The sequence below is a fragment of the Phaethon aethereus genome (genome assembly GCF_964289735.1).
Source record: "Phaethon aethereus genome assembly, chromosome: 2".
NCBI lineage: Eukaryota > Metazoa > Chordata > Aves > Phaethontiformes > Phaethontidae > Phaethon > Phaethon aethereus.
In genome coordinates this window covers 38,802,589-38,827,652 of record NC_138582.1, presented here as the reverse complement: position 1 = coordinate 38,827,652, position 25,064 = coordinate 38,802,589, and the positions used below count along the sequence as shown (strand labels likewise).

Here is a 25,064-nt window from a genome sequence, read left to right as displayed (position 1 = left end):
ATTTCTAGTCTAGTATTTAACTATTATGCACCTTAATCAAACGTATAACATAAAAGATCAATAGATTTTTGCTTCAAGTTAATTCTGAGGTCAGTGTATACAAGAAACTGTGGAATAAAATTTATTTCATTACCAAGCAAAGTCACTTAGCTTATAAATTTTTAATGAAAGGCCATTAATGAAGCTACAGATCAAATTTAATATCTTCTACACTCACTACTGTGAAACTTTTACAGTCCATAAATTTACTTAAGCGGTATTTAAAACATGTCAGGGTTTTTTCTTCAGTGAGAAAATAAGTGCAGACACATTTTTCCTCCTACAGATCTTCTGCTCAGCAAGATGAGTGATTGAAACATATTGTCTGTTCTGGGAGCATAATATACGCTATGCAGAATCTTTTGGTCAGGATTTTGCCAAAAGGCTACTCCAAAGTATATTTTAACAATGTGTCTTAGTTTTATTATTTGAACTTGAAATATTCAGCTTTTGTCACGTTCTGCTGAGGTAGAATCATTTTCTGTACACCTGATCTTTCTGCTTGAAGAGATTTGATTATTGCAGTACTTTGGTTTTGAAAGAAAACAGAAAAATCATCAAGCAGCTTATTGGTGCAGAAGGAAGCCACTCTCACTTCTTGGATGATAGCAACCCTCAAACATGTTGGGCTTTTCAAAAAGTACCTGTTTCTACTCAGTTTGTTGCCTTTATCTGTGAATGTTCTACAGCTGTGGTCTTGAGTGTATGAGGAACCATCTATCCATCCTTGTCCTCACCATGACAACTGTAATCGGATGGCATGTCCAAAATGACTTTCTCTACTACTTCTTGTTTGGTGTGATGACAGGTTGTCCTAGAGAAAGTTCTTTAGCTCCAAAACTCTCCTGGTTGCTCTACCACAGCAATTATGGCCTTTTCATTAGGATGTGGTACCATGATCGGTTTTTGTCCTCAGGTATTTACTTGAAAAAAGATTGGCAGTGTAGGAGACAATAGTTTATTTGAGGGAATGCCCTATTTATTTATTTTATTTTTTGAAAGGGCAAAGTGTCTCTTTATTTGGACTGAACTGTACTAATGTGCCATGAGAACAACCAAGCTAAAATAATGCCAAGAGGTCAGGATCCTGGTACCAAAGCTAGGGTCTGCGTTAACAGTGGAGGGTGGGAGGCAACATGCACAGAAACCACCTGGAAAGGGATTTACATAACTGCAAAAAGATCTCCTCCTTGGGTTGTCACTCTCTCATGCTCTTGCCAAGCAAGAGCCATAGCTGGGTTGTGGTTCTTGTTGGGTTTTTTTTGTTTGTTTGTTTGTTGTTTTTTTTTAAATAACAGCAAGAAAGGCAAATGCATTTGGCTGTTAGTTGGTGGGAACTGTTATTACACTCAAAGTCTTTCTACTTAAGAAACATTTTAGTGTCCAGGTTAATGTCTGCATGGGGAGGGGAGGGATAGGGGGCAGGTGCACTATGTAATATTTTTATTTATAACTTTTTTTAAAAACATAATTATTCTAAAAGCAACTTTTTCAAGGAAATCACTGCTAGGAGGTAGCCGACTTCTGTCTTTCATTGCAGCTGCACTCTGAGTGTTACCCTGGAGCAAGTGATCATTCTGGCTCGGAGCCATGGGCTTCCTCCTCGCTATATCATGCAAGCTACAGATGTCATGCGCAAACAGGTAAGATGCTCGCTATGGGTAAGATCTTGATGTTTCCTAACAGGAGGTGTTACCATCAAACAGGAAGGACTTCACCAAGCATTTTTTAACCTCCACCTTAATGTTGTGTAATGTCGGTGTCAGTTTTCTCAGTTTGGGTATTTTGCTGGGGGTTTTTTGGGTTGTTTTTTTAATTCTCTTCCTTTATTTCTGACTGAAAGGTGTTTGTTTGTTTGTTTTCAAATAACGGAACAGGCTGTCTTTAACCAGATGCTTGCTTTCTCTGTATGTGTAAATGGATGTTAATTTTTACAAGATTATGGTTTTACTTAACAATTTTTGTATAGTAATTGCTGTGGCATCGCCCTTACATCCACATAGCCTGTTGAGTAAGACAATATTTATTTTAATATATATTATCCATAAAAATAACTTAATATTATTAACTATTGTTAATGAAAACTGACTCATACTGAATGAAGGGGAAACATAGGAAGGAAGGGGAGAAATAAATACTGTGGTTCTTAACTTTCTGGGCAAGATTTCTGAGGACAATGTGCGTATTTGAAAATAGTGTTTTTCACTCTTTGGTCGTAATATAATATTAGGATTTAGAGGCTGTTGTGGATAGATAACCACCTCAACATGAACTCTGAGTGCTAAGGTATGACAAAAAATGCTGGATATTAGGCAATATCAACTGAAAATGGGGAATATACTCTTACTATATTGGCACAACTTTTCCTGGAATATCTTGTTATCAGATAAATGCTATCAAAAACATGTTTGGAATCTTGGAAGGAGTTCAAAGGAGGAGCATGAGTGATCCAGAGATTGTTAGACAAGTCTTATGAAGTGAAGATTAAAGAGCTCAACCTATTCAGCTGATCACAGAGGGATTGAGTGGGGGCTTAATTGCTCTGAGTGCATATGGAACATGTGTCCCAGCCCATGGTACCTTTCAACCTTATGACAAAAACATAAACAAGATACAGGGCCTGCTCAGTCTTGAAGTGAAAGAAAAAGTTAATTAAATATTGGAACAATTAATCACAGATAAGACAAGATTCATAATTTCTGGGTTTTAATTTGCATCTAATTTTATTATTTTCATTAAGTCGGCTACATATTCTATTCAGCAATCACAGTTTAGTTGTGGAAATTATTAAACAGCTGTACTTTACTTTTAACTTGCCATAGATAAAAATATACATATGCTAGATCAAATCTGTAGTCTGTTAAAGCAATTGCATAGATATTCCCAAGACATAGATTCTGATCAATTATATGTGAGTGCTGCTGCCTAACATGGGTATATCAGAGTGATTAGTCTCATGCCTTTTCATATTGGACTTTCACTTTATTCAGTGCCTAAATTAAGTTTCTGTGGTAAACAAATGCCCTCAAGGTTCTTGAATCAGATTGTGTAGGTCTGCTCAGGAATTACAGCTTTAAGTTGACTTGAAAAGAAAGCTACTGCTATATAAGAATAAACTTGCATGGATAGGTTGATATGTCTGCTCCTGAAGTCCTAGACAAAAGGGAGATCTGGGTATTTTGCCATCAAAAAACGTGGGCTTAGGGTTGTGCATACATCTGCTTGCAGGATGTATTCCGTCGAATGGCATATTTTCAATGTACAGTTCTAGACCGTTTTAAAAATGCCGATTCATTTATGGATCTTCTGCAGTTTATTAAATGAAAAAAAAATAGTAACTTGCATGGTTTTGAGCAGCTGTAACTGTACTTGCTCAAATAAAGATGTAGAAAGCAGCCTGCAGTGGGGCTACATTCTCTGAAGTAAAACAGCAGGTGATCAATAGCTGTTAGAGATACCAATATCTCAATACCACCCACAGACACTGCAAATAAAGTCTGCTAGTATATCAAGCCAGACTTTTTTCACACATTTTTCCTCTTGCAGGAAACCACTACAGCATTTAATAAACTACTAATCTTTTGTTGTAATTTTAAATCAGTCTTGGAGTCTGTAGTAGAAATACAATCCTCCATTAAATTCTAAATGTTTTGAAGTTATTTCAACAATGCACTATAGTATTTTCTAGAAACCTGTTCTGGATTTAATGATTAAATTATCTGTAGGATTTAACTGTCAGGAGCATAATGCAGGCCATAAAACTTGGAGGGGAAGAAAAAAAAGGGCTGCTTGGCATTTGATGCAGAACATTTAGTTAAGGGCAATACTAGGTCTTTTACCTGGCTTAATACAAAAAATCCAACCAAACAAAAACTCCATTAGCGCATTTACACCCTGAATCTTTTGTGGAATGAAGAGATTAGCCACAGGGAGGTACAAATGAAAGGCCATCTCTTTCATCTGTTACTCTGGAGAAGCCAGCAACATTAGCTTCTGGCACTATCACTTTTCCACAAGGGGAAATTGTCTCTACTCAAAGCTGATACCTCTTCCAGCTTGGGGTACCAGCACTGAATAAATGGAGACATCTGATTGAATGGATGAACTCAGGAAGTGTTTTTTTTCTTTTAAATAGAATGAGGTCATGGTCATGTTTAACAAGACTCATAGTAGCCCTGACTGTATCGTTGGAACAAGTTTCAAAGTAATTGCACCTATTATTGTGAGAACTAAAGAAAAGAGACCAATTTGTGGGAGTTGGTATGAACTTGGGTCTGTGGGATGGTTTTAGTTAAGTGGTTTCTGTTTTTCATCTGCTAATCCAGTCTGGATTGATTGCTAAAATAAAAATTTTGACAAAACATCCCAACTATCTTTTAGTAACTTTATTTACCCATCTATGTTTACATGAATAAACATCAGCACCCACAAAATACTATGTAAAGCATCCTGACAGGAGTGTGTCTTCAGGATGCAGTGAAGTGTGGAGAGGGCAGAGGCCTAGGAAAGGAGCTGCAGGAGGGCACAGGGCTCTGAGGAAGAAAGTTAACTAAAAAACTGATAAATAGAAAAGGCTAGGAGAGAATTTGTGTTGTCTTTTAAATGAGTAATCATTTTTCCGTGCCTTTTCATGAGTATAACAGCACTGCATTTTGAGTAATTCTCATAAGAATTGTACTGATTTAGAGCTCTCTGAGCAGGGCATAAAGAGAATTTGTTTTCTTTATGTGACTGGTTCTTGCTGTCCTTAAATTAATGTGTAGCTTGAAAAGAAACCTATCATTTTTTCTCATGGCAATGAGAATACTTGTTCATATATAAGGGGCCAGATTTATGGTGGTGTCTCCTCGGAGCTGCCGGCGTCTTTCACTAGTGCTCGGGCAGTACTGGTACGCAGAGGGAAGCATTCTGGACCTGCATAGCTCAACTACCCTTTATGCCTATGTGAGACAGTGTCAATCTTTATATTGCTATAGCTTTAAGAATAATTTTGGAGAAATATAAATTAACAGTATATTGAAATAGAAATGGTATAATGGTGCTCGGTGGAGACAGAGATGTCATGTAGCAAGTTGCTAGTAATTCTTGGGGGCTTTTCCTCAAAAGAAATAAGAATCTGGTTGTTGTAAGGAATGTATAATTTGTTCTCCTGCTAAACAATAAATTACATGGTTGTATGAAGCTAGACTCCTTTTTAAATCAATGTATTTGATTTATTATGTGAGCAAGACACTAAAATTAATTTATCTAGTGAGTGATGCAAGTAAAAATAGGCTGGTTTTCTTCTCAGAGACAGTCACAGCATTAATGTTCAGGACCTACACATGATTAATTTAGTTAGTTTTCCCATGTATATGTATATCCTGGCTCTCAGTTTTGTTAATCATATGCCAATCTCAGCAGTCTGTCATGGTGAGGTTTCTTTATTACATAAAATTTTAGAAAATGGCACTGAGAAAAGGACACTGAAGGTGATGAAGGTCTGAACTCAACATGCCTAACTGTAACCAGCACCGGATCAGCTGTCCATATGTAGTTCATGACAGACACTTGTCACATTTGTTTTTAAATCTCCAGTAGTGGAGACTCCTGCACAGTGCTTCTCAAGTGATCTATTCCAAAGTATCCTTAACCTTTTCATTAGGATGTTTTACTTAGTGTCTCATTTAATTTTTTTCATTTGTTTGTTTCCCTGTCTCCTGTCTTCTCGCCAGTGTACTTAAATTATCCTTACATTAGTGTGTAGCTTGAAAAGAAACCTATCATTTTTTCTCATGGCAATGAGAATACTTGTTCATATATAAGGGGCCAGATTTATGGTGGTGTCTCCTCGGAGCTGCCTTAGAGACCAGATTTTACACCCTTTTTAGCAATAGACTTTTAGTATTTTCCTGCACCTAGGTCAGGTCAACCCCTGGTATCAGTACAGGCTGGGGCATGAAGGGATCAAGAGCAGCCCCGCTGAGAAGGACTTGGGGGGACTGGTGGAGAAAAAGCTGGGCAGGAGCCAGCAATGTGTGCTCGTAGCCCAGAAGACCAACCACATCCTGGGCTGCATCCAAAGCAGTGTGGCCAGCAGGGCGAAGGAGGTGATTCTGCCCCTCTACTCTGCTCTGGTGAGACCCCACCTGGAGTCCTGCATCTAGCTCTGGAGCCCTCAGCACAGGAAAGACATGGACCTGCTGGAGAGGGTCCAGAGGAGGGACACAAAAACGATCAGAGGGAGGGAACACATCTCCTGTGAGGACAGGCTGAGAGAGTTGGGGTTATTCAGCCTGGAGAAGAGAAGGCTCCAGGGACACCTTCTTGCAGCCTTCCAGTACTGAAAGGAGGCCTATAAGAAAGATGGGGACAGACTTTTTAGCAGGGCCTGCTGTGATAGGACAAGGGGTAATGGTTTTAAACTAAAAGAGGAGAGATTTCAACTAGAAAGAAGGAAGAAATTTTTGACAAAGAGTGTGGTGAAACACTGGCAAGAGGTGGTAGATGCCCCATCCCTGGAAACCTTCAAGGTCATGTTGGACGGGGCTCAGAGCAACCTGATCTAGTTGAAGATGTCCCTGCTCATTGCAGGGGGTTTGGACAAGATGACCTTAAATGGTCCCTTTCAACCCAAAGATTCTAGGATTCTGTGATTCTATTTTGAATGTTATTATTTTGAATATTCAATGTTTTGAATATTACCCTGTGTCCTATTGCTACAGGCCCTTCTAAAAAGTCTGCCCCAAATTTGGTTATCATTTCCCTGATAAGCCATCTACTTTTGTAGATAGAAGAACATCAAATAATCTGATCTTTCTTTTTTCAGTTTTCTTACCTAATCATCTTCCCTATTCTCCTCTGAAGTCTTTTCAAGTTGTCTTTAAAGATGAAAAGTAACTATGAAGAATTACAAAAGACTCTTACAGGACTTCATCATAGAGCAATTAAATGGCAGATGAAAATCAGTGTAGATAACTCTTAAGTGATGCACATGGAGGAGAAAACAAACCCTAAGTTCACACTCAAAATAATTGACTGTGAGCTTGCCATTACATCTCATGTTCAAGACCTTAGCATATGATACAAAACATAAGCTCAATTCTTAGTAGCTAGCAATAAAGCAAATCAGAAGTTATAATTGCTTAGGCAAGGGTAGACGATAAAGTAGAAATCATGCTGTCATGATCCTTTATTTTGAACTATCTAATGTTCTGATCCCTTCCATAAGGATATAGCATAATGGAAAAGGTTCAGAGAAGGTCAGAAAAAATTAATGGTTGGGAATGGTTTATAGACAGGACAGACAGCCAAAATAATCTAGAATTGTTCAGCTTCATGAGTGAAGAAGTATATGACAGAGGTCTCGAGAACATGTGACACAGATAGGGACTGACCATTGTCCTCACCAGTGCAGAACTAAAGGCATCAAAAGAAACTGGCAGGTTCAAACCAAATTAAAATACTGGTTCTTGACAGAACAAGCTAAGATTGTACCCAAAATGTGGATCTCCTTGCACAAGGCGGTTAGTGATGTGAAGTTATTCATGGGTTCAAGATGAGATAGGAGAGAAGAGAGGAGAATCACTGAAATCGATTAAATACCTACTTGCTGCTGAACAGAGGAAGTACTGAGTGACTAATGGTTGAATTCTGGAGGAGTTTCTGTGGAAAAGACATATGTTTGTCATGGTATGTAGTCATGTGTCTTTTGCAACTGTCGAAGACAAGCTTACCGAGCTAGATGAAAAGCTAGTAAAATCCCTTTTTGTATTCTGCCTTCAGTTTTGTAGGTACTTCTAGTTATTTTCTCTGTCTTTACCACTATTTTTTTTTTCCTAAAAGAAATGTAAGGACACGGTATTTTTTTGTGGCATGTGTTGATTTACATAAACTCTCAGAACCTACCTGTGTGTAACCAGCCAGCCTTTTTCATCTTTTGTTTGAGCTGTAACAGTGAACTTCTCAATTACTTGGGTACCAGATTTCAGTCAAATGCAAGGTCCAGCCTTATTCCATGTATTGAATCAATGATTATACCTTATTTTCACATCACGTGCAGCTGCCATTGCAGCTCTGTTTGGAATGTAAATTATCTTTGATGTTTCACACCAATCTAAGATCTCACTGGAAGAATTCTGAGATTATTTTTTTTTTCTCTGTTATTTTGTCCTGAATTTAGGTAGTACAGAAGGAGAAATAAAGGGAGATTCAGTGTATATATTACAGAAAGAACAAGTATTTTCCATCTCCTTTAAAATGTTAGAAAACACGAAGAGACTGTAAGTCTAACAGATACATTTCTTTGTGATGACTACTTTATATTAATAAAACTGCACTTTAAAAGCTAGACCTCATCATTTAAAAACAAGTTTTACTAATTTTTTTCATATGTCTAAGCTAGTTTGTTTGCAGAAGAGTCTGCATTTTTCACTATCATGGTATATGACATTGGGCATGTTTTATCAACTTCCTCCTTACTGGATGAGTTAGTGAGACAAAAGTACCTTCACTACTGTTTTTCCAAGGTTCATTTGAGGTGCAGAGACTAGCTTTTCTAGTTGACCCTGCTTTAAGCCAGGGTGTTGAACTAAACAATTTCAGGAGGTCCCTTCCAACAAGATTTTTTTTGTGATCGTATGAGTATACAGGAAGATCAGGACCTGCATTTTTCTAATCCTAATGCAGTGCTTCAGTTTAGGCCATTTTTCTAGATTTAAGTAGAAAGCTATTCATAGGAAATAATCTGTAATATTTGTTTGTTCAGAAGTTCATAGGAAGTAAGTGGCATTTCAGAAAAGGACTGTATTATCCATTCCTTCTACATAAGAATTGTGACAAAAATCAAACAAATTGAAACAAGATGTGTTTGGATTGTTTTCAACATTAAATGTTAATTTTTTATGACTTCTTTTGTGTTAGTAAGATGTATATGTACTCATTTATTTAATTACAAGTGGAAAGATTTTGTCTCTTTCCTGCGTATTTCTCTAAGTTGAGAATTCATGTACTGCTTGTTCCCCAACTTACACCACAACTTTAACTTGTTCTCCACCTTAGACGAGGAGAGTTGTTTCAGGACACGGAACATATGTGTTAATTAATCATAATCAATAGTTATGTTAATCTGGAAAGCTCAGAAAACTTTCTAACTTGTGTTGGAATAAATGAAGCAAAATTGTTTTTCTTTCACAGGGTGCGAGAGTACAAAACACAGCCAAGAATTTAGGAGTGAGGGATCGAACGCCACAGTCTGTCCCAAGGTAACTGTTTGTGTCCTAGACCATGATTTTGTCTAGTTTGTACCAAATTTTTTCCTAGCTGCTCAAAAGATAACAATAAACATTGACTGTGTTGTGCACTAACTGGTAAGATTTGTCTTTTAATGTACATAAAATCAATTACGTTCTTAGCCATACAGTTTCACTTAAAGTAATTAGAGAAGTTCAGGCTACGTAGCACTTCAAACGGTGTCTGTTTTTGAAAAATGAAACCTAGTTCCTGTTAATTATGAAAACACTGGAGTAAGTCCTTCATCACTTGTGATGTTTAGTGGTTTGGGGTAAATATTCATAACTAAATCCATAACCCCATTTGAACGAAATACTGTACTGCAGTATCTCAGCAAAATCATGTTCTAGTTGCTTTTAGACATGATGCAGTCTTTCTTTGTCTCTTTCTGAAACATCCATTAGAATGAAAAATGTGACTGTTCTATATTTATCCAGCTTTTTAATGCTGTGATGGATTGGAGGTATCTGAAATGTTTCTTAACAAGCGCAATACTTATAAATGAAAATAACCAAACTACAGTGTTCTTAATTTTATCTTAAAGTGGTTTTATTAATCCAGTTCTAATTTAAACTTTTTTTTACCAATTTAAAACATAATGATTTTTTTTACTAATGATAATGAATGAGGTAAACAGATATGTGGAATACATAACAGACCCACTGTGGTGTTTAAATTTCAGTAAGGAAACAGTGAATTAATAAAACCTGATAGAGGTAACCATGTGATTGAACATACACCCTATCCATAGCCTCGCAGAAAGTCTTCTGGGTTCTGACCAGTAATGCTCAGGAACTTTTTCTTATGCAATTTTCTACCTTTTTCTCAGATGTCCCAGCTTCTCCCAGTAGGGAATCAGGCTACTGCTCATAATTTGTAACAAATGACTGAACATTGTTCCATGCCTGTGCTCAATCTGATTCTAGAAAAGGAGTGTACCTTAAGTGTACAAGGTATTAGTAAATCTGAGTAGCAGCTGCCATTCAGTTGCTGAGTAGCAGCATTTGTTGGAGCATATATGCATCCTGAGTGCCCCATAAAGGAGATTAAATAAGATCCAAGAAAAGTACTTATTCTAGAGCAAAATCATCAGCAATGAAATCACTGCCTGTACGAGCAGATGAGGGCGTCCCTTCTCACAGTAATTACTAGCTTAGAGGCAATCCAGGACCAAAGCAGCCTGACCGCCTTGCTTTGTAGGAACCTAAGGCAGTAAAATAACGTTTTATTGCAGTAAAAGCTGCATGAAGCCTTTTTATATTGTGAACAGTATGGGTTTTGGCCTTAAACCCATAAGGTTTTAAACGTAAAACTCTTCCTTCATGACATAATTTTGGAGACAGCCAAAGAGGTGTTGCAAATGAAAGTTTTCCCACCTCTAAGTGATAGACCATGTATCTAGATTCAGAACTTTGGTGATAAAGGAAAAGTCTGTATTCTTAAAAAGAAAACCTTAGCCATGAGACATTTTTTGGCTTTGTATCAGTTGAGAAAAGATCGACTCCTTCCACTTGACAGTCCCACAACATAGCAACGAAAAGCTCAAGGAAAATTGAGATGATTCCTAGAACGCAGAATGGACCAATGCACTGGCCAGTCAGCAGCAACAGCAATGTTGCAGGAATATCTCACTGACCTCAGTGTTTGGGGCATTTGGAGTATTGTTAGAGAGATAAGTCACATAAGTCAGAATAGTCATCAGCCCCAGTGATACTTTTGACAATATATCGTAAACAATACTGTGGATTCTCAATTCTTTGCCCTGAAAAGAATCTTACCATTAAATTTGGCTCCATTTAACAGCACTTGACAGTGTTCTCAGTTCTCTGCAGCTGCCACTGTTTTCTGTCTTTTCTCAGCTGATCTGTTTGTACCATCTCAAATAGTTGTTCCATATGTATTGACCCAGAACAGGCTGTTTCTGCTCCATGCCGTCTTCAGCAGCTATAGCTCCTTCGAGATTTATGCAGACTTGTTGTTAGTTTGCTTCAGAGTTCCCCTACATTACTTGCTCTGAAGACAAGTAACCTTAACGATTGCCATTTTAACCTGAAGAATACACAGACTTTGGTACTCAGGGCTGAGCTTTTTTGCACATTGTTTCATAGAAATTAGATTTTGCTAAAACATTGCCAGGAACTAACCCCACTGAAATTACTTAGATGATATTCCAACAGTCATTCTGTCTTTCGTCAGCTTTGAATGTTACTGCTTTATTACACCAGCAGAATCAAATAACTCAAATAACCCCTGCTTATTTTGCTCTGCTCTCAGTTCTTAACATCCAGAAACAATACGGCTTGATAATCACTTCCAGTGAGATTCAGAGAAAAGTTATTTAGTCCACCACAGTTATGTGGGTCGTCCCATGGGTTTTAACTCCTAATGGAACTGAAATCAGAAAATGGCAGCTGTCCTGCCTTGCTCTTGCATAGCCACAGGATGCTGCTTCTGACAGGTTGTGCCTAGATGTTGAAGAGGCTTTCAGTACTCGGGGGGTCTGTCAGCCATATAGACCATGCCTCATGTAATTCCAGTGGCAGAGCATCATGCCAAGAAGGCAACAGCCCATTGATCTGGAATTGTTTGTGGAGCCCAGCCACATGTACAGATTTTTATTTTCTGTGTTGATTTGTAGTATGATTTTGAAATTTATGATTAGTTAAAATGGAGTCATATAAATTAATGTGATGTTTAGCAGGCAAATTTGCAAAACATACTTGGAAAACTCATATACCCTGAGCATCTTAAATATCCCTAGCACCCAAGCCACTGGGCATGTCACCACCCTGCCTGTAGCCAGACCTACCAAACTTACTATTTCTATTGCTTTGGTATTTCAATATCAGAGATTCTTCATGTGAAGAGTTAAAGCACATGCTGCGTCATTGTCTTTTCATTTTTTGGTTTCTGATGCTTTTTCTCCTTGCTGTGCCATACTTGCTCTCTTCTCTTTGCTGTTCCTTCAATGATACGCTTTCCCTGAGGAAAATGTGTAATCTCCAAATGAGATCATGTCTATTGCTGTTTCTAAATTGCTGTGGTTGCAGGGGAGATACCGTATGCTGGACATACCTGCAGAACAGAGAGCTCGAGTTCAGAATGATTGCCACTTATTTTCACTATTCCTAACATTAGGGTAAAGTTTCAAACACTTGCTAATAACCAAGTCCATGCAAAAGCATTTAAGAGAGATTCAAAATCCCTTATAAGTCAAGGAGTGGCTATTTCAATCTGTACTGAGGTAGCAGGTTGAAGCAAATCTTATTGGTCTTGACTTCATACATGCAGAAACCGGGAGCGGGGGGAGAGTTCAAAATCTTCCTGCTGGCATGTCACGTGCCTGACATCTGCCTTAGGTTCTTCAAATGGCATCAGTTTTATAGGGAACTGTGTTAAAGTGAGCTCTGACTCTGTGCCGAAACAAAACAAAAATGGAGACAATTGCATTCACCAAGCAGCTTTTCCAATTTAGAAATTCAGAGCAACAACTGGTAATTGGATTAGTGGAGACTTAGCTTTCTCCAGAACGGTGTCTTTGGTGCAGAAATATGAGAACTTAATTAAACTGGAATGTCTTTATAAGATTGCTTATAGATGTGTGTTTTAATGATACTACTTTCAGTGTAAACATTCATGCTCCTGAATAAGTTTTTACTGGTTTTATATCAGTGTTGTTAAACTGAATTCAGTACCTCTTGTTTTGCAGTGTGGGAAGACTTAAATTTAGTTTGTGTTCCTTAAATTTACCCATTTTAATAATGACCAAGCTCTCAGGATAACAATTGCTTTGTGTTTTGTCATTGTCAGATTGTACAAGCTATGCCAGCCACCACCACCTGTTGGAGAAGAATGAGAACAACTGCTCCAGAAAAGAATCCAATAATGGCCTTCAGGATACTGGGACTATATGACAAAATCTGACTGCACTATAGCAGTACGTGCCTGGGGCTTTGATAAATAAAGAACCCTTTACTCAGGATAAAGAAAGAAATACCCTAAATATTCTCTATTGGCATTGAAAAATTACTTCCAAAAAGCATTTCTGGAATCTGGGCACCCCGGCCTTACACTAGTAGAACAGGAATCTTCCTCGGGAATTTTACACTGGAATCAGGTTCATTTGATGTGTCTTGTTCAGCCACACAATAGGCATAGCCAGCAGCTTGAAAACAAATGTCTTGTTCAAAGAAAATGACTTCACTTGTACACTCTGCAGGATGTATTCTTGTGGAAGGAATAAAAACCTAGATAAACTAGGCTTGATAATGAGCATGCACTTCATATTGGGCCCTTTGCACTGATAATCCCTTTTTTCCTGTCACCATCATCATTTCTGAGAATGATGACATTAATATTTCAAGGATATAATGTAAGTGAGGCTTAAAGATGGAAAAAGCTCATCTCAGAATTGTGCCTAATGGCTGCAAGCAGGCTGCTGCTATGAAGGTGCGCTTGTAATCAGTAAACTCAGCCATGCCTTAAGCAGCTCGTTGTAATGGCCTTTTGGAAGGAATCCCTATGTGGCATATGAGGTGAAGTTTTGGCCTTTTTCAGTTGCTATTAGAATGAAGGAGAAGGATAAATCTGATCTTCATCTATAGTTAGACTGAAATTCAGGCTCTATCTAATGGCTTGTTTTACATTATTGCACTTCTGCATTTCAGAGTTTTCCAGAGTTGTGTATATTCTTGTCTAGTACTGCACCGGCAAATCCACTTAAGGCGAGGATGAGGCAGTATTGTTGTGTTTAACTGGAAATGTCTGTGGTTTAAGTTGCAGCATAGTTCGGGGGCTTGATGTTTTATCCTACCGTTTCCCCTATTTTGTCAGAATTGTTTTGCGTAGCGTTTCAGTTCTTTGGTGTGGTGATTGTTACAGGTTTATTTTGAAAATTGTACTGAGTATTTAGAGGGCCCAGGGAAAATGTATCTGCACTTGGCTGTTCTTTTGGCCAAAGTATTTTCATAGAAAATGACCCCAAATGGAGTTTCATATGTGAACACATGAAAGCAAAAACTATCTTCTGAAATAGTTCTACTTGTAGCAGTAGCTTCATATTCTGAGCAGGACGTATACTGTCTGAATAAAATTTATTTTTTGTACAGTAGCAGCCTATAGTTATGCTGTAGCAATCAAGCCTCACAACATAATTGTTGCATATGATCTAATAATTTATGAAATCTTCAACAAATATATTAATCCACAGTGAAATAAGTGAGAATTCAAAATGAGCTGTACTCTTGCAAAGAGTGGGTTTTTTTTATATAGGATATCTAGGGGACTTGTTACTTTTCTCCAAAGGAGGAATTAGAGCTCCTACCTTTTTCAGTATTGCTGATGTTTTTACACAGACTTTAACTTTGCTAAGAAAATAAATATTTTTATATATCCACAGATATATATGTCTGCGCATATATGTGAGTTTCAATATGTATATATTTGTGTAGTCATATTAATTACTGGTCCAACCTTAAATATAGAATGTTTGCCTTAAACTGTGACAAAGACATGCAATAATGAACATTTCAGTAACAGTGTCTCCTTTGTGCTTTGAAGCTTACACCCTTTCATAGTTACTGGAAGCTGTGGGACTATAATCTTTTTGATTAAAATAAAAACAACACCAAAACCAGAAAACAAAGATTTACTCTTTAGAAACTTAGGAAGGATGACCTAACGCTTGTACCTAAGAAAGAGTCACAATTTCTATAGTTTCTATTCTAGTCAGGATCTCACACTTTTGGATATGTTTTATTGGCTAGGGTAATTCCCGCTCCAGGCAAAAGCATCAAAAATGTTTCAGTTTCTGCTTGTTCAGACATCAGGAATACAGAGAAGCCGTAACCTCCTTATGTCATGGATGGTGCCGGTGTCGGCCCCGGCTGCGAGCTCACATCGTCCTGTGAGGTTTGCCCACCTGAGTTTTGGTTTTTTACTATGAGGCAAGTCAGCTGCGTGGAGCTGCTAATCCTGTATAATGTAAAATTACCTAGAGGACAAATTCTGTTGCATGCGCACATATTAGTGTAATTACTCTTATCATTTTTTTTTTAATTGCATTGAAAATGGTAGGAGTGCAAATATGCCGAAGTAGTCTGCTGTATTATATGGTAATTGCCTAATTAGTTTTGTTGTTGAAAGCATGGGATAACAGACGTTTGTAAACACCGAGGGACAAGTAGTTACGAGCCAGTCACCGGACCAAATTCTTTAGCTATTGTTTCATGAGTGTGCATTAGAAATCTTGACCTCTTGTTTTTGCATCTAATTTTTGGTTCTTTATTATTTGTTTTCCCCTCCAGAGGCAGTTTTCAAAAACTTACTCAGCACTAGGAGCTTCATTGAAGATCCATACTGCAAAATAAAGTATCTATTTAGCCTCGTATCGGGGGGGGCTGAGAAGTTTAAGTCCTGGTTGTCTGGGATTACAGGTAGCACGTAAAGATAGGATTTCCACAAGAAATTGGGCATAAATGACCCACTGACCGTCTATGGAGAGTGGGTGCCTAATTTCTCAATTTCCTTCAAAAGCCGGTGTTCTCTTGCAACATTGTGCAGCTTTTCAAACTGCTTTTCTTGTTCCTCTGTGTTCAGAGCACACTGCCCATTCTAACAGATCTGGCTTCTAATAACATTAGATGGACATTTAAGAAGCCTGTTCTTAAATCACAAATTTACATATGTTCATTATTAAAGCTATTTATCTTGTTTGGTATATGTAGAGGATGTATTTGTTCCTCGTGCAAGGTGCACTTGCAGAGTAAAAAAAAATCTATTCTTATCACAGTATGTTTATCCTCTCATAAATTTTTAGACCTACAGTTGACAGGAGGAGATGACCAAGAGTGATGATTTACAAGAACTGTAACACCCATCGCTTGTTAAATCTTTGCTTCTACAGCAACAGATTATGCAGCCTATTTTTATGACAATGTGTTGTACTGGTTTAGGGAAAGCATTCTGTATCTAATTTTTACTTTTTCATCCAAGACAAGTGTAATTCTTCTGGGAATAAATTCAAGGATCTATAGACATACATTACCGGATACTGACTACCATGATTCGGTGGTCGTCTATGGGGGATGTATAGGAGATTTAACAGATGGGAAGGGAGGGTTAAGGGCCAAGGGACAGCTAAGTTGCCACGGGGTTTGTGCTTGGAGAAAAAAAACATTTTGATTTTAAGGTAGAGCTGATGATGTTTGGCCTATCTTTGTAACCATAAGCTATGAATAATAGGATGCTAAACAGTCTTTAATTTTTGAAATGAGCATTGATTTGGTCTAGTTCCCCAAATTAAGTATTTTGCAACAATTATTTTCCTTCTAGATTGTAAATGTAAATGAATACCAAAATGTATATATTCCAGTTTCTAAATGTCAAACATTTTTGTATTTAGGGATCCATTTTAAAGTAAATATTCCTGCTATCAGCTGTCCACTGAGAGAGTTGCAGTCTTCAGTGGCTTTTTTATAGCTTTCACTGAGTTTTAACAAATGCGTCAGGTTTTGGGGTTGTTTTTTACTTGTTTTAATGCAGTCAGTAGTGGTCAGAACTGCTCCTTTACTGTTTTAGAGCCAAAACAATTAAACTTAAGCTGATGAGGATTTATAGTAATCATACTTCATTTCATTTGTTAGAATCCCCTAATGGAAAAAAATGAACCAGTTTATCGATCTGTTTTCACCCAGAGAAATTCACAAGCAAACAGTGATTTTTTTTGTTTTATTAATTCATTGTAGGATGTAGTGTATATATATATAAAAATATACATATATAAAAGACAATTGCCTGAATGTGAGTATACACATCATGGTTAAGCATGATGCTCAGAAAAGGAAAGTTTCTTTCATTTATTTTCATTTAAATTGTGAAATCAATAACTGCAGTATATATACATATTGTTCCATACTCTTTACAGCTACTTCATGGATATGTCTGCCAGCATTTTATGCATATTTTGCACCATTTTTCTTTAACATGATGAAAAGAGGAGAGTTTCTCAAGCTAATGCATTGCCTTATGTATTTTATCTCTGTACTTGTTGATAAATGCAGGTAGTGTTTTTCTAATTGTACTCCAGCAGTACACTGGCATTGGTAAATTAGTGCATACCTGTCTCAGGATACCTGGATTTTTCATCATTAGGTTTTGAAGTATAAAAAGATACTGAACTCATATTTTTGTATGCTGACAATTGTGTAGGTTTTTTATATATACTGTATATATCAATCAAGTTTTCCTAAAGAAAATGTATTATTAGGAATGTTTCCTTTTTCCTGCTAGAAGACATGGGTTTATGTGTTCTTGTTATGTATGTATAAATAAATATACAGCATGCACAGTCATACAGATGTTAACACCGGCAAGAAATTTCAGATTGTCCAGAGGCCAATCAAGTAATCATGTCTTATGTTCTTCTCCAGAAATAGCATCTCCATGCTAGAAATCCTGTATGGCTAGAATGAAAGTACTTTAGAAGTAACTTCTACTTCAATTTGAAAGTCCAATGGCGTGTTCAAATAGCTGGGACATTTCTGCAAGTACTTAGATTTGGACTTTCAAGGGAATGTCCACAACATCTTGTGTGTGTGTGTCCTATCCGTTCCATAAGCCAGATTGGAAAGACTAAACAGCCTTACTAACTTTTTAACACCCTGTATATAATGTATGTATTTGGTTATACTTGTGTTACATGTTAAAAATGAACTTAATTTCTGCATTGAGTATTGCACATGTTTTTCAAATGAAGAATATATTGTTTGTAACGTCTCATTAAGCACAAGAGAGCATTACTGCTTTGAAATACTATGGATAAGTACAGCCATACACAGAATCGCTCAGTGAGCTTTTGTTTGAAAACAGTCAAACTAGCAGCTCTGTGGGTAGTTGAGTTTGTTAGAAGTAACCTTTGGAATTTAATGTTACATATCCTTGAAATACGGATTTAAATCACTTTTTCCTTTTTTGTAAAGTGCCTGTGTAGCATATATAGCAGTTGCTATATTGATTATGGGTTAAACTAATACTGTGTACTTTTAGATCTATGGTTTATTTTTTTAGTCTAGGTATTAAAGACTGGAATGGTAACAATGTATTACAAAATGTCAGACAGCAATAAAACCATTCATAATATGAACAGTGCAAATCTCTTTATTTGTAAGCAGGACATAAGTTTTTTGGGGGGTTGTGGGTCTTACACTTCTCTAGGTATGGCTTCTCTAGGAATTCTGCCATTATGAAATTAAGCTTCTAGAAATACATGTTTGTCATAGGAATCTTTTTTTTGAAAATCCGGGCCCAATCTAGTACATTGTGACAATTAAACTGTATCTCTATAACCAAGTGGAAAACTGAAGCCTGCATGAGCAGTAATCCCTGGCTGTGGGCAGCTGTATTTTGTGAAGGCGGGAAGAAGGGAGATAGATAGGCAGGAAAATCCCTTTCTGGCCCTGTGGTGCCATTACTGTCCCACAAAGGTCCAAAACATCCACAGATTCTGGCCTTCCCTTGTCTGAAGACTGAAGTGTGAAGTGGTCATCCATCATCTCTTTACTGCCGTGCATAAGGATAATCTGATGAGCGTAACGTGGAGTGTTGTACTCCCTGTGCTAAAGAAACACCTACAAATGACTGACCCTTTAGAGGGATTTGGGAACCTCTTCCTACCTACTGCTGAGATGCCAGAGATTTGATGAGTTGCACTGAATGCTTCTTTCGAAGGACCGAAAGCTGGTGAAATATTAGACCTTGCTGAGCAGTTGTCTGTATATGAACAAAGTTTCAATTTCTACATGCTTGTGATCAAGATCAAAAGGAACTGCAACGGTTTTGTAAAATCTCTTTTGTTTTCCATCTCCTCCTAGCAGGGAGGAGGGTGAGGATGAAAGTATTTCCGGATAGCTAGACTTGAACAGATTTTTTAATTTTTTTTTTTTTCCCCTATCATAACTATTCCTCTCTGTAATTCTGTGAAAGAAGGCAGTATGAAATTTTGGATTAGTATCAAGCAGCAGAAGTGACCCAAAAATTTAAAATATGGCCTGCTTTTCTACCATCATAAGTCAGGTTTCTTTTTTCAGTGCTCCTCATATCTGTGGTCTTGACCTGCTGCCATATATACATCAGAAATAAAGTCCAAAGAATCATGAATTGCTTTCTTCATCAGTGTACACAATGGGGATAAACAGTGCTTTGAAACCGCTTCTGAGAAAGATATCACTTATACCATTGGGTGTTGTCCAGTAATTTCTCATTTTCATGAGAAAGTATTGCTATCATCATGATTTGAAAGTCAAAATGTCTGCAAAGGGACTTGCTACACTTACATGTCAGAGGTCACATGAGGCACAGTGTCAGTCCATGATTCAAAAAATGTAATGTATCTTTGCCTCGCATCAAAGTATGTGTTAGCTAATTATTGGAAGCTAAGACACTTCCTTTTAAATGTTACTCAGAAACTTACTTTTACTATGTATTTGATTGCCTTTTTTTTTTAATGGCTCATTATGTCATGCAGAAATGGGATAGGTGATGCTCATACTTCGCTTGCACTAATGAAGTGGGATTGCTAACAATCACTTCATTCGTGCTTGTAGAAATCTTAATTCTCTGAAAATGCTTTCCCAGGTAGTACTTGATTCCCCCCCCATTTCTGTATACATTTTCCTCTGTGGAGCGGCCAGGGTCCTGAGGGCACGAAGAAGCTCTAATTGGCCCAATCAGCCTCACCCATGCATCTGCTGGCCATGGGTCCGGGGCAGCATTTCATCTCAGGCCTGGGCAGCTCCTGTCTCCATCCTCATCTCCTGGGCGGCCCTTGAAACCTGTGTTATGGGTAGACTTGTCTTTAGTTCCATCTTCTGCCACTTCTGACTGGACTTTCTGGATGGACCCTGCACCTGATTCAGTATTTCATCTTGTCTCATGATCCCTGGATGTCAGCTGAGCCTGTCATGGCCCTAGTCCTGCCAGGGAGTGGCCACTGAGCTGTGTTCACCCACAGGTCCTGGCTTGTCCTCCCTCAGGAAGTGGACCCACTCTTGCTGCTCCCCAGGAAGAACAGCCAGTGCTGGTACAGGTTCTGCCACATCTAACGTACTACCAGCTTGTGTTGCATTAAAGCAGATTAATGGCTTGTAGTGTTGGGGGAAAAAATGCCCATTTCCAGTCACAAAACAGATGGGAGGCCTCTTCCATTGATTCTAATCTTGGAACTAAGGGTGGCATCTAAAACTGCTCTATAGCCCTAATTTGGTGAAAAGATTTGAAAATGTATCTCCAAAACCTGACAGGATGGGGAGGGGGAAAAAAAAAGATATTGATTACTGAGGAGTGCAAGATAAGACAAGCTCTGAGCAGTGTCAACAGAGCAATGAAATGTCCTGAAGATTTGACTTCAGTTTTTCAACGTATTTATCACAGTTGATATGTTATTAAACAACTGCATCCTTTATAGAAGACTACATGTAAATTCTTACTATTTTGATGTGCATCCAGAACTTTTTTTTAAAGTTCGAGGTTGTAGCTAGTCATGTTTTGTTCGTGTTATTTAGATTTCTTTATCATGGCAGGAGGAATTTTCCTTATGTAATAAGGTTTTTAACATCCAGAATAAATAATTGGTGTCTTTCCTTGGGAAGTGTAACAGCCTTGAAAAGTAGGAGGAAATTGTACTGGATATATTCTGAGACAGTAATCAAATATAAGGAACACCATAGGTTTTGTTTCTGCTTTCATTTAAATGAATAACCAAATCTTCACTGACTACAGAGAACGAATCCATAATACTATGACTATTATGCCAGAATTGGACTAGCTTGAATGCTTGTCAATGTATTTAGTTCACCTAATTAGTGAAATTATTCATTTCTCAAGTCAGAAAGCTTGAGTGGAAATGAGAAGCAGACCACATGTAATCAATGGGGTTTTGTCATCAACCAGCCATACAGTAGGTCTAATCAAACCAATACAGGGCATGATTGCAAGCAAATGAACATCAGTACTGAATTAACTAAAGTCAGTGCATCATCACAAAAGTTAATGACAAAGTATCACCCAGATTAAGAGAGAAATAATGTCTGATACTGATCAGTGCTACTTGCTCACATTGCAATACATTTCAGAATACGTTGAGTGACAGTTGAACTCAAATTCAAGACAAAGTGAAGCTTGATTGAATGTTTAGCAATATATTGGATGCTGTTCTGAAATAGGAAAATACATAAAGCTTTTATATATTGAGAAGTTGAGCAGGTGTTTGGAATATTGACAGCACACTGGAAAATTGGTAGCTTGGGAAACAGAGAGAGATAAGTATGATCATGTGCCAATTTTAAAGGACATATTTGGGCCTGGTACAGACAGAACAGACAATAGGCTTTCATTTGTGGACTAGTTTCTGTGACTTTGAGAGAAAGCATTAGTACTTGAAACTGTAGTATGGGACTAAACTACATTATCTGGATACCCATCACACAAGAGTCATGAGGAGAAAAAAAATCTCTTTCAGACTTAATCCTTATCTTCAAGAATCACAAATTCTCTATCTAGTCATAGCTTCTATTTTTTACTTCTAATGTGGGAAATAATCAGTGTCTCTCTACTGTCCTGAGTAAAAAACCAATGTGTTAAATGGGATTTTAAGACTTTTTCCTTGTTTTCTTTTTTCCTCTTTCATTTAGTAAACTCACTTGTTCATGTCAGGTGAGATGCCTTTCAGAGGAACAGCAGAAGTTAAGATTCCAGTCACATAGATGTTATGGGCTGCTTGTGCTTTCAAAACCTCTCTTGAAGGCCACAGTCCATTTGGAGCTTCCTGCAGGTACACTTGTCCCAGTGGTGAGCAGTAGGCAAAGAGAATTCCGAAGATGGAGGAGTGACCAAAGCGCTTTTTGTCGGGATTGTGGTAAAAATACACTCTGTTTCCATTGGAGTTTAGCTGTGATCTAAATGAGCTTATAACAAAAAATACAGTTCAGTATAGTGAATGTAGAATATGAGCCTTACTGATGGTCTTTCATATATCTGATTGCTAGAAAAATAGGAAACAGATATTCTGTACCAGTTAGAATAAAAGTGGGACAAGTCCTTATATCATGTTTTATAATGGTAACAAATTTTGAATGAGAAAGGCAGAAGAAACAGTGAAAATCCCTAGTTTGTCCCTAGGTATCCTCAATATTTAAATTTGCTTTAGGCCACATTAGACCAAAAGAATGAGGACGTATCCCTCATTATAATCAGGATTTCAATAAAATTCAAAGCAGGTCAAAATTTTCTCCAAAGAAGTAGAAAATCTGATACAAACCTAGGAACTCCTTCAACTCCTTCTTCTGCTCTCCAAGTCCTATTTCCAAACACCAATAATCCCTGTGAATGTTTCTTAGAGCAGACTCAGTGGGGAGGCCCAAGAATAAACCAGCATGGAAAATGGACTCTGCTCACGTTCAAAGGAAAGAAAATCACAAGTGCTGAAGGCTTTTCAAACGTGCTGAGCCACAACCATTTTCTGTTTCGTTCAGCATTGATCTGATGTATTTCCCCGAGCAGGGCTGTTGGTGCAGTGCAGAAATACAAGCTCTGCCAGATTGTTTCAAAGTTGTGATACGTGGAAGTAGGTCTGCTTTGAGTAAGGTGGGGTGAAATGGAAGAAATGTGATTCCCCTTCTTGTGAAATTTGCTGTTTGGATCACATACAGGACTATTCAAATATGCTGCTCTGGGAAACAAGACTTCTTGTCAACCTGGATCTAAACAGTCAGTCTACTGGAAAATAATCTGCTCTCTGCATCTTGAAGTGACAGTTGTGTAGTGTTTCAGCTACTGGATAGTAGCGTGAAGATGTGGGAGGGCAGACCAGAGATGATGTTGAGGTTCCTTTACTTTGCACTCTTCGTAGCCTGGTGCATCATAGGTAGCTTCAGCAGGACAGATAAAGAATTGCTCCTCTTCTGGAGCACGGCGAGGCTACTGATGCGCAGTCTTGGGTTAAGCACATTCAACCGTTTTCAGGCAGAGGAGAGTATGATGTTTAGTTTGGACTAAGAACTTCCAATTGCCAGGCCAAAAGCACTCTGAAGATTTTTATACCTTTTCAGCACGTGATCCAGTCTTATGTATGTTAGACGTTATAAATGTATATGCTTTGGATCAGGCCTGCTTTGTTTCTAGATCCTGGTGGCACTTAGATGAGAGCTAGGCTCCAACCTATTTGCCTATCTGCCCAAGGCATACCCAGAGCAGAGCTACAGTTGCTTAAGGGATTTTTCAGTCAGATGGGAGGTGTCTGGGGAGTTTGGGCAGACTCACGAGCCATTTTGGGTAACAACTTTGGACTTAATGATTGATGTCCTGATAAAGTACTGAAGTTGTAGTTATCTAAAAGTAAAATTGGAAATTATGTAATATTGTCCAAAAGTGACTCGGGGCCGGGTTAACAGAATACCTGTATATATTCTGATATATATGTATATATATTTAACTGGCATTAAGATCTGGATCAAAGGAATTAATCCAGCTTTGGACTCGGATTCTGATCTGCAAGATGGCATCTATTCATTTAGTCATTGGTGTCAACAAATGCTGTGTCCAGGTATCTCAATCACTTCTGAGAACAGAACTAACACTCCTGTTCCATTAGTGAGCTCTGATAATTTTACAATGAACATGCAAGTTCTGGCTTATGGCAAGAAAAGTCTTAAATTCCTTTTATGATATATTTGTGAGAATAGCTCTTAGTCACCAATGTCACCTAGGGATGAGAGGTATTTGGATACCTAATCATGAAGATAAGCATTTGTTAAGCTTTCTAAAGCCTAGTCCGAATTATTTCCATAATTAGGAAATTGGACATAATTAATTTTCATAACTAGGTAGTTAGACATCAAAATGCTTTTGAAAATCCCACCAGGCTACCTACACCATTTGTAAAGAGCTAGCTTTAAAAGTCTCATCTAGATACATGTAAAATCTAAGATGAAGGAGGTAACACAGTGTGATTAACTTCCTTCGGAACAGAAGTGAAATACAATTCTTATAAACACTCTTGATCTTTCATTTATTATTTTCCAGACTTAAGTGCAGTGCACATTTTTTCATACTCACATGAAGTTCCAGTATTTAATATTGTCAAAGCAACAGCCTTTCACTTGTAGTTCAATTCGCTAGGTATTTGTCTAATTTGGCTTGAGTCATCACTGTACAGACCTTTTCCTGCCAGTCCCAGTGTATGGCAAATTGTATTTAAATCCTTACTGGCGAAATCATCAGTTATTCAGACATTCTGGCTTATATTCCGTTTCCTCTTCTCTAATCTTCTTTCCAAATGTCCTTGAATATAGAAATGTCTCGGCTAACCACCTGACGATGGGCTCTCTGGCTGGCTCCCACTCACTGATAACCTCATGACTGGTGTTGCATTTGTACCACCACAGCTTCCCAGGTATCTCAACTACCCAAAGATTTTAAAAAATTGTTCATAATCTTGAAGGTCAGAACTCGAGTAGGTCAGTGTTTCTGCTGAAAGAGACAGGATGGAACTAATCCTCAACAGGTATTCCCCAAGGATAATGAAAGGCACCATAATAATCTTAAAGGATTGTTATGCAGTCATCATATTCATGCTGTTGCTCACTCCTCTAGATATTACATCATTCTTAGATCAGTGTGAAAATGTTATATATAGTCTCCTTGTCCTGTTGCAGGACTGTAACTAAGTTAGGAAAGGAGCATAGTTTATGACCATAGGAAGG

At 37.8% G+C, this 25,064-nt stretch overlaps 1 protein-coding gene across 1 annotated transcript in view; it reads left to right on the top strand.

The window, feature by feature from the left end:
* PREX2 (phosphatidylinositol-3,4,5-trisphosphate dependent Rac exchange factor 2) overlaps positions 1-13,165 on the top strand; it is a gene marked incomplete at its 3' end in the record, with an annotated part of 187,125 nt that extends 173,960 nt beyond the window's left edge. The window contains exons 38-40 of the mRNA XM_082014802.1: positions 1,580-1,682; positions 9,214-9,281; positions 13,120-13,165. Of these exons, the coding sequence (XP_081870928.1) occupies positions 1,580-1,682; positions 9,214-9,281; positions 13,120-13,165 (217 nt within the window). The remainder of the gene's footprint in view (positions 1-1,579; positions 1,683-9,213; positions 9,282-13,119) is intronic.
* Between the last annotated feature and the right edge of the window lie 11,899 nt (positions 13,166-25,064).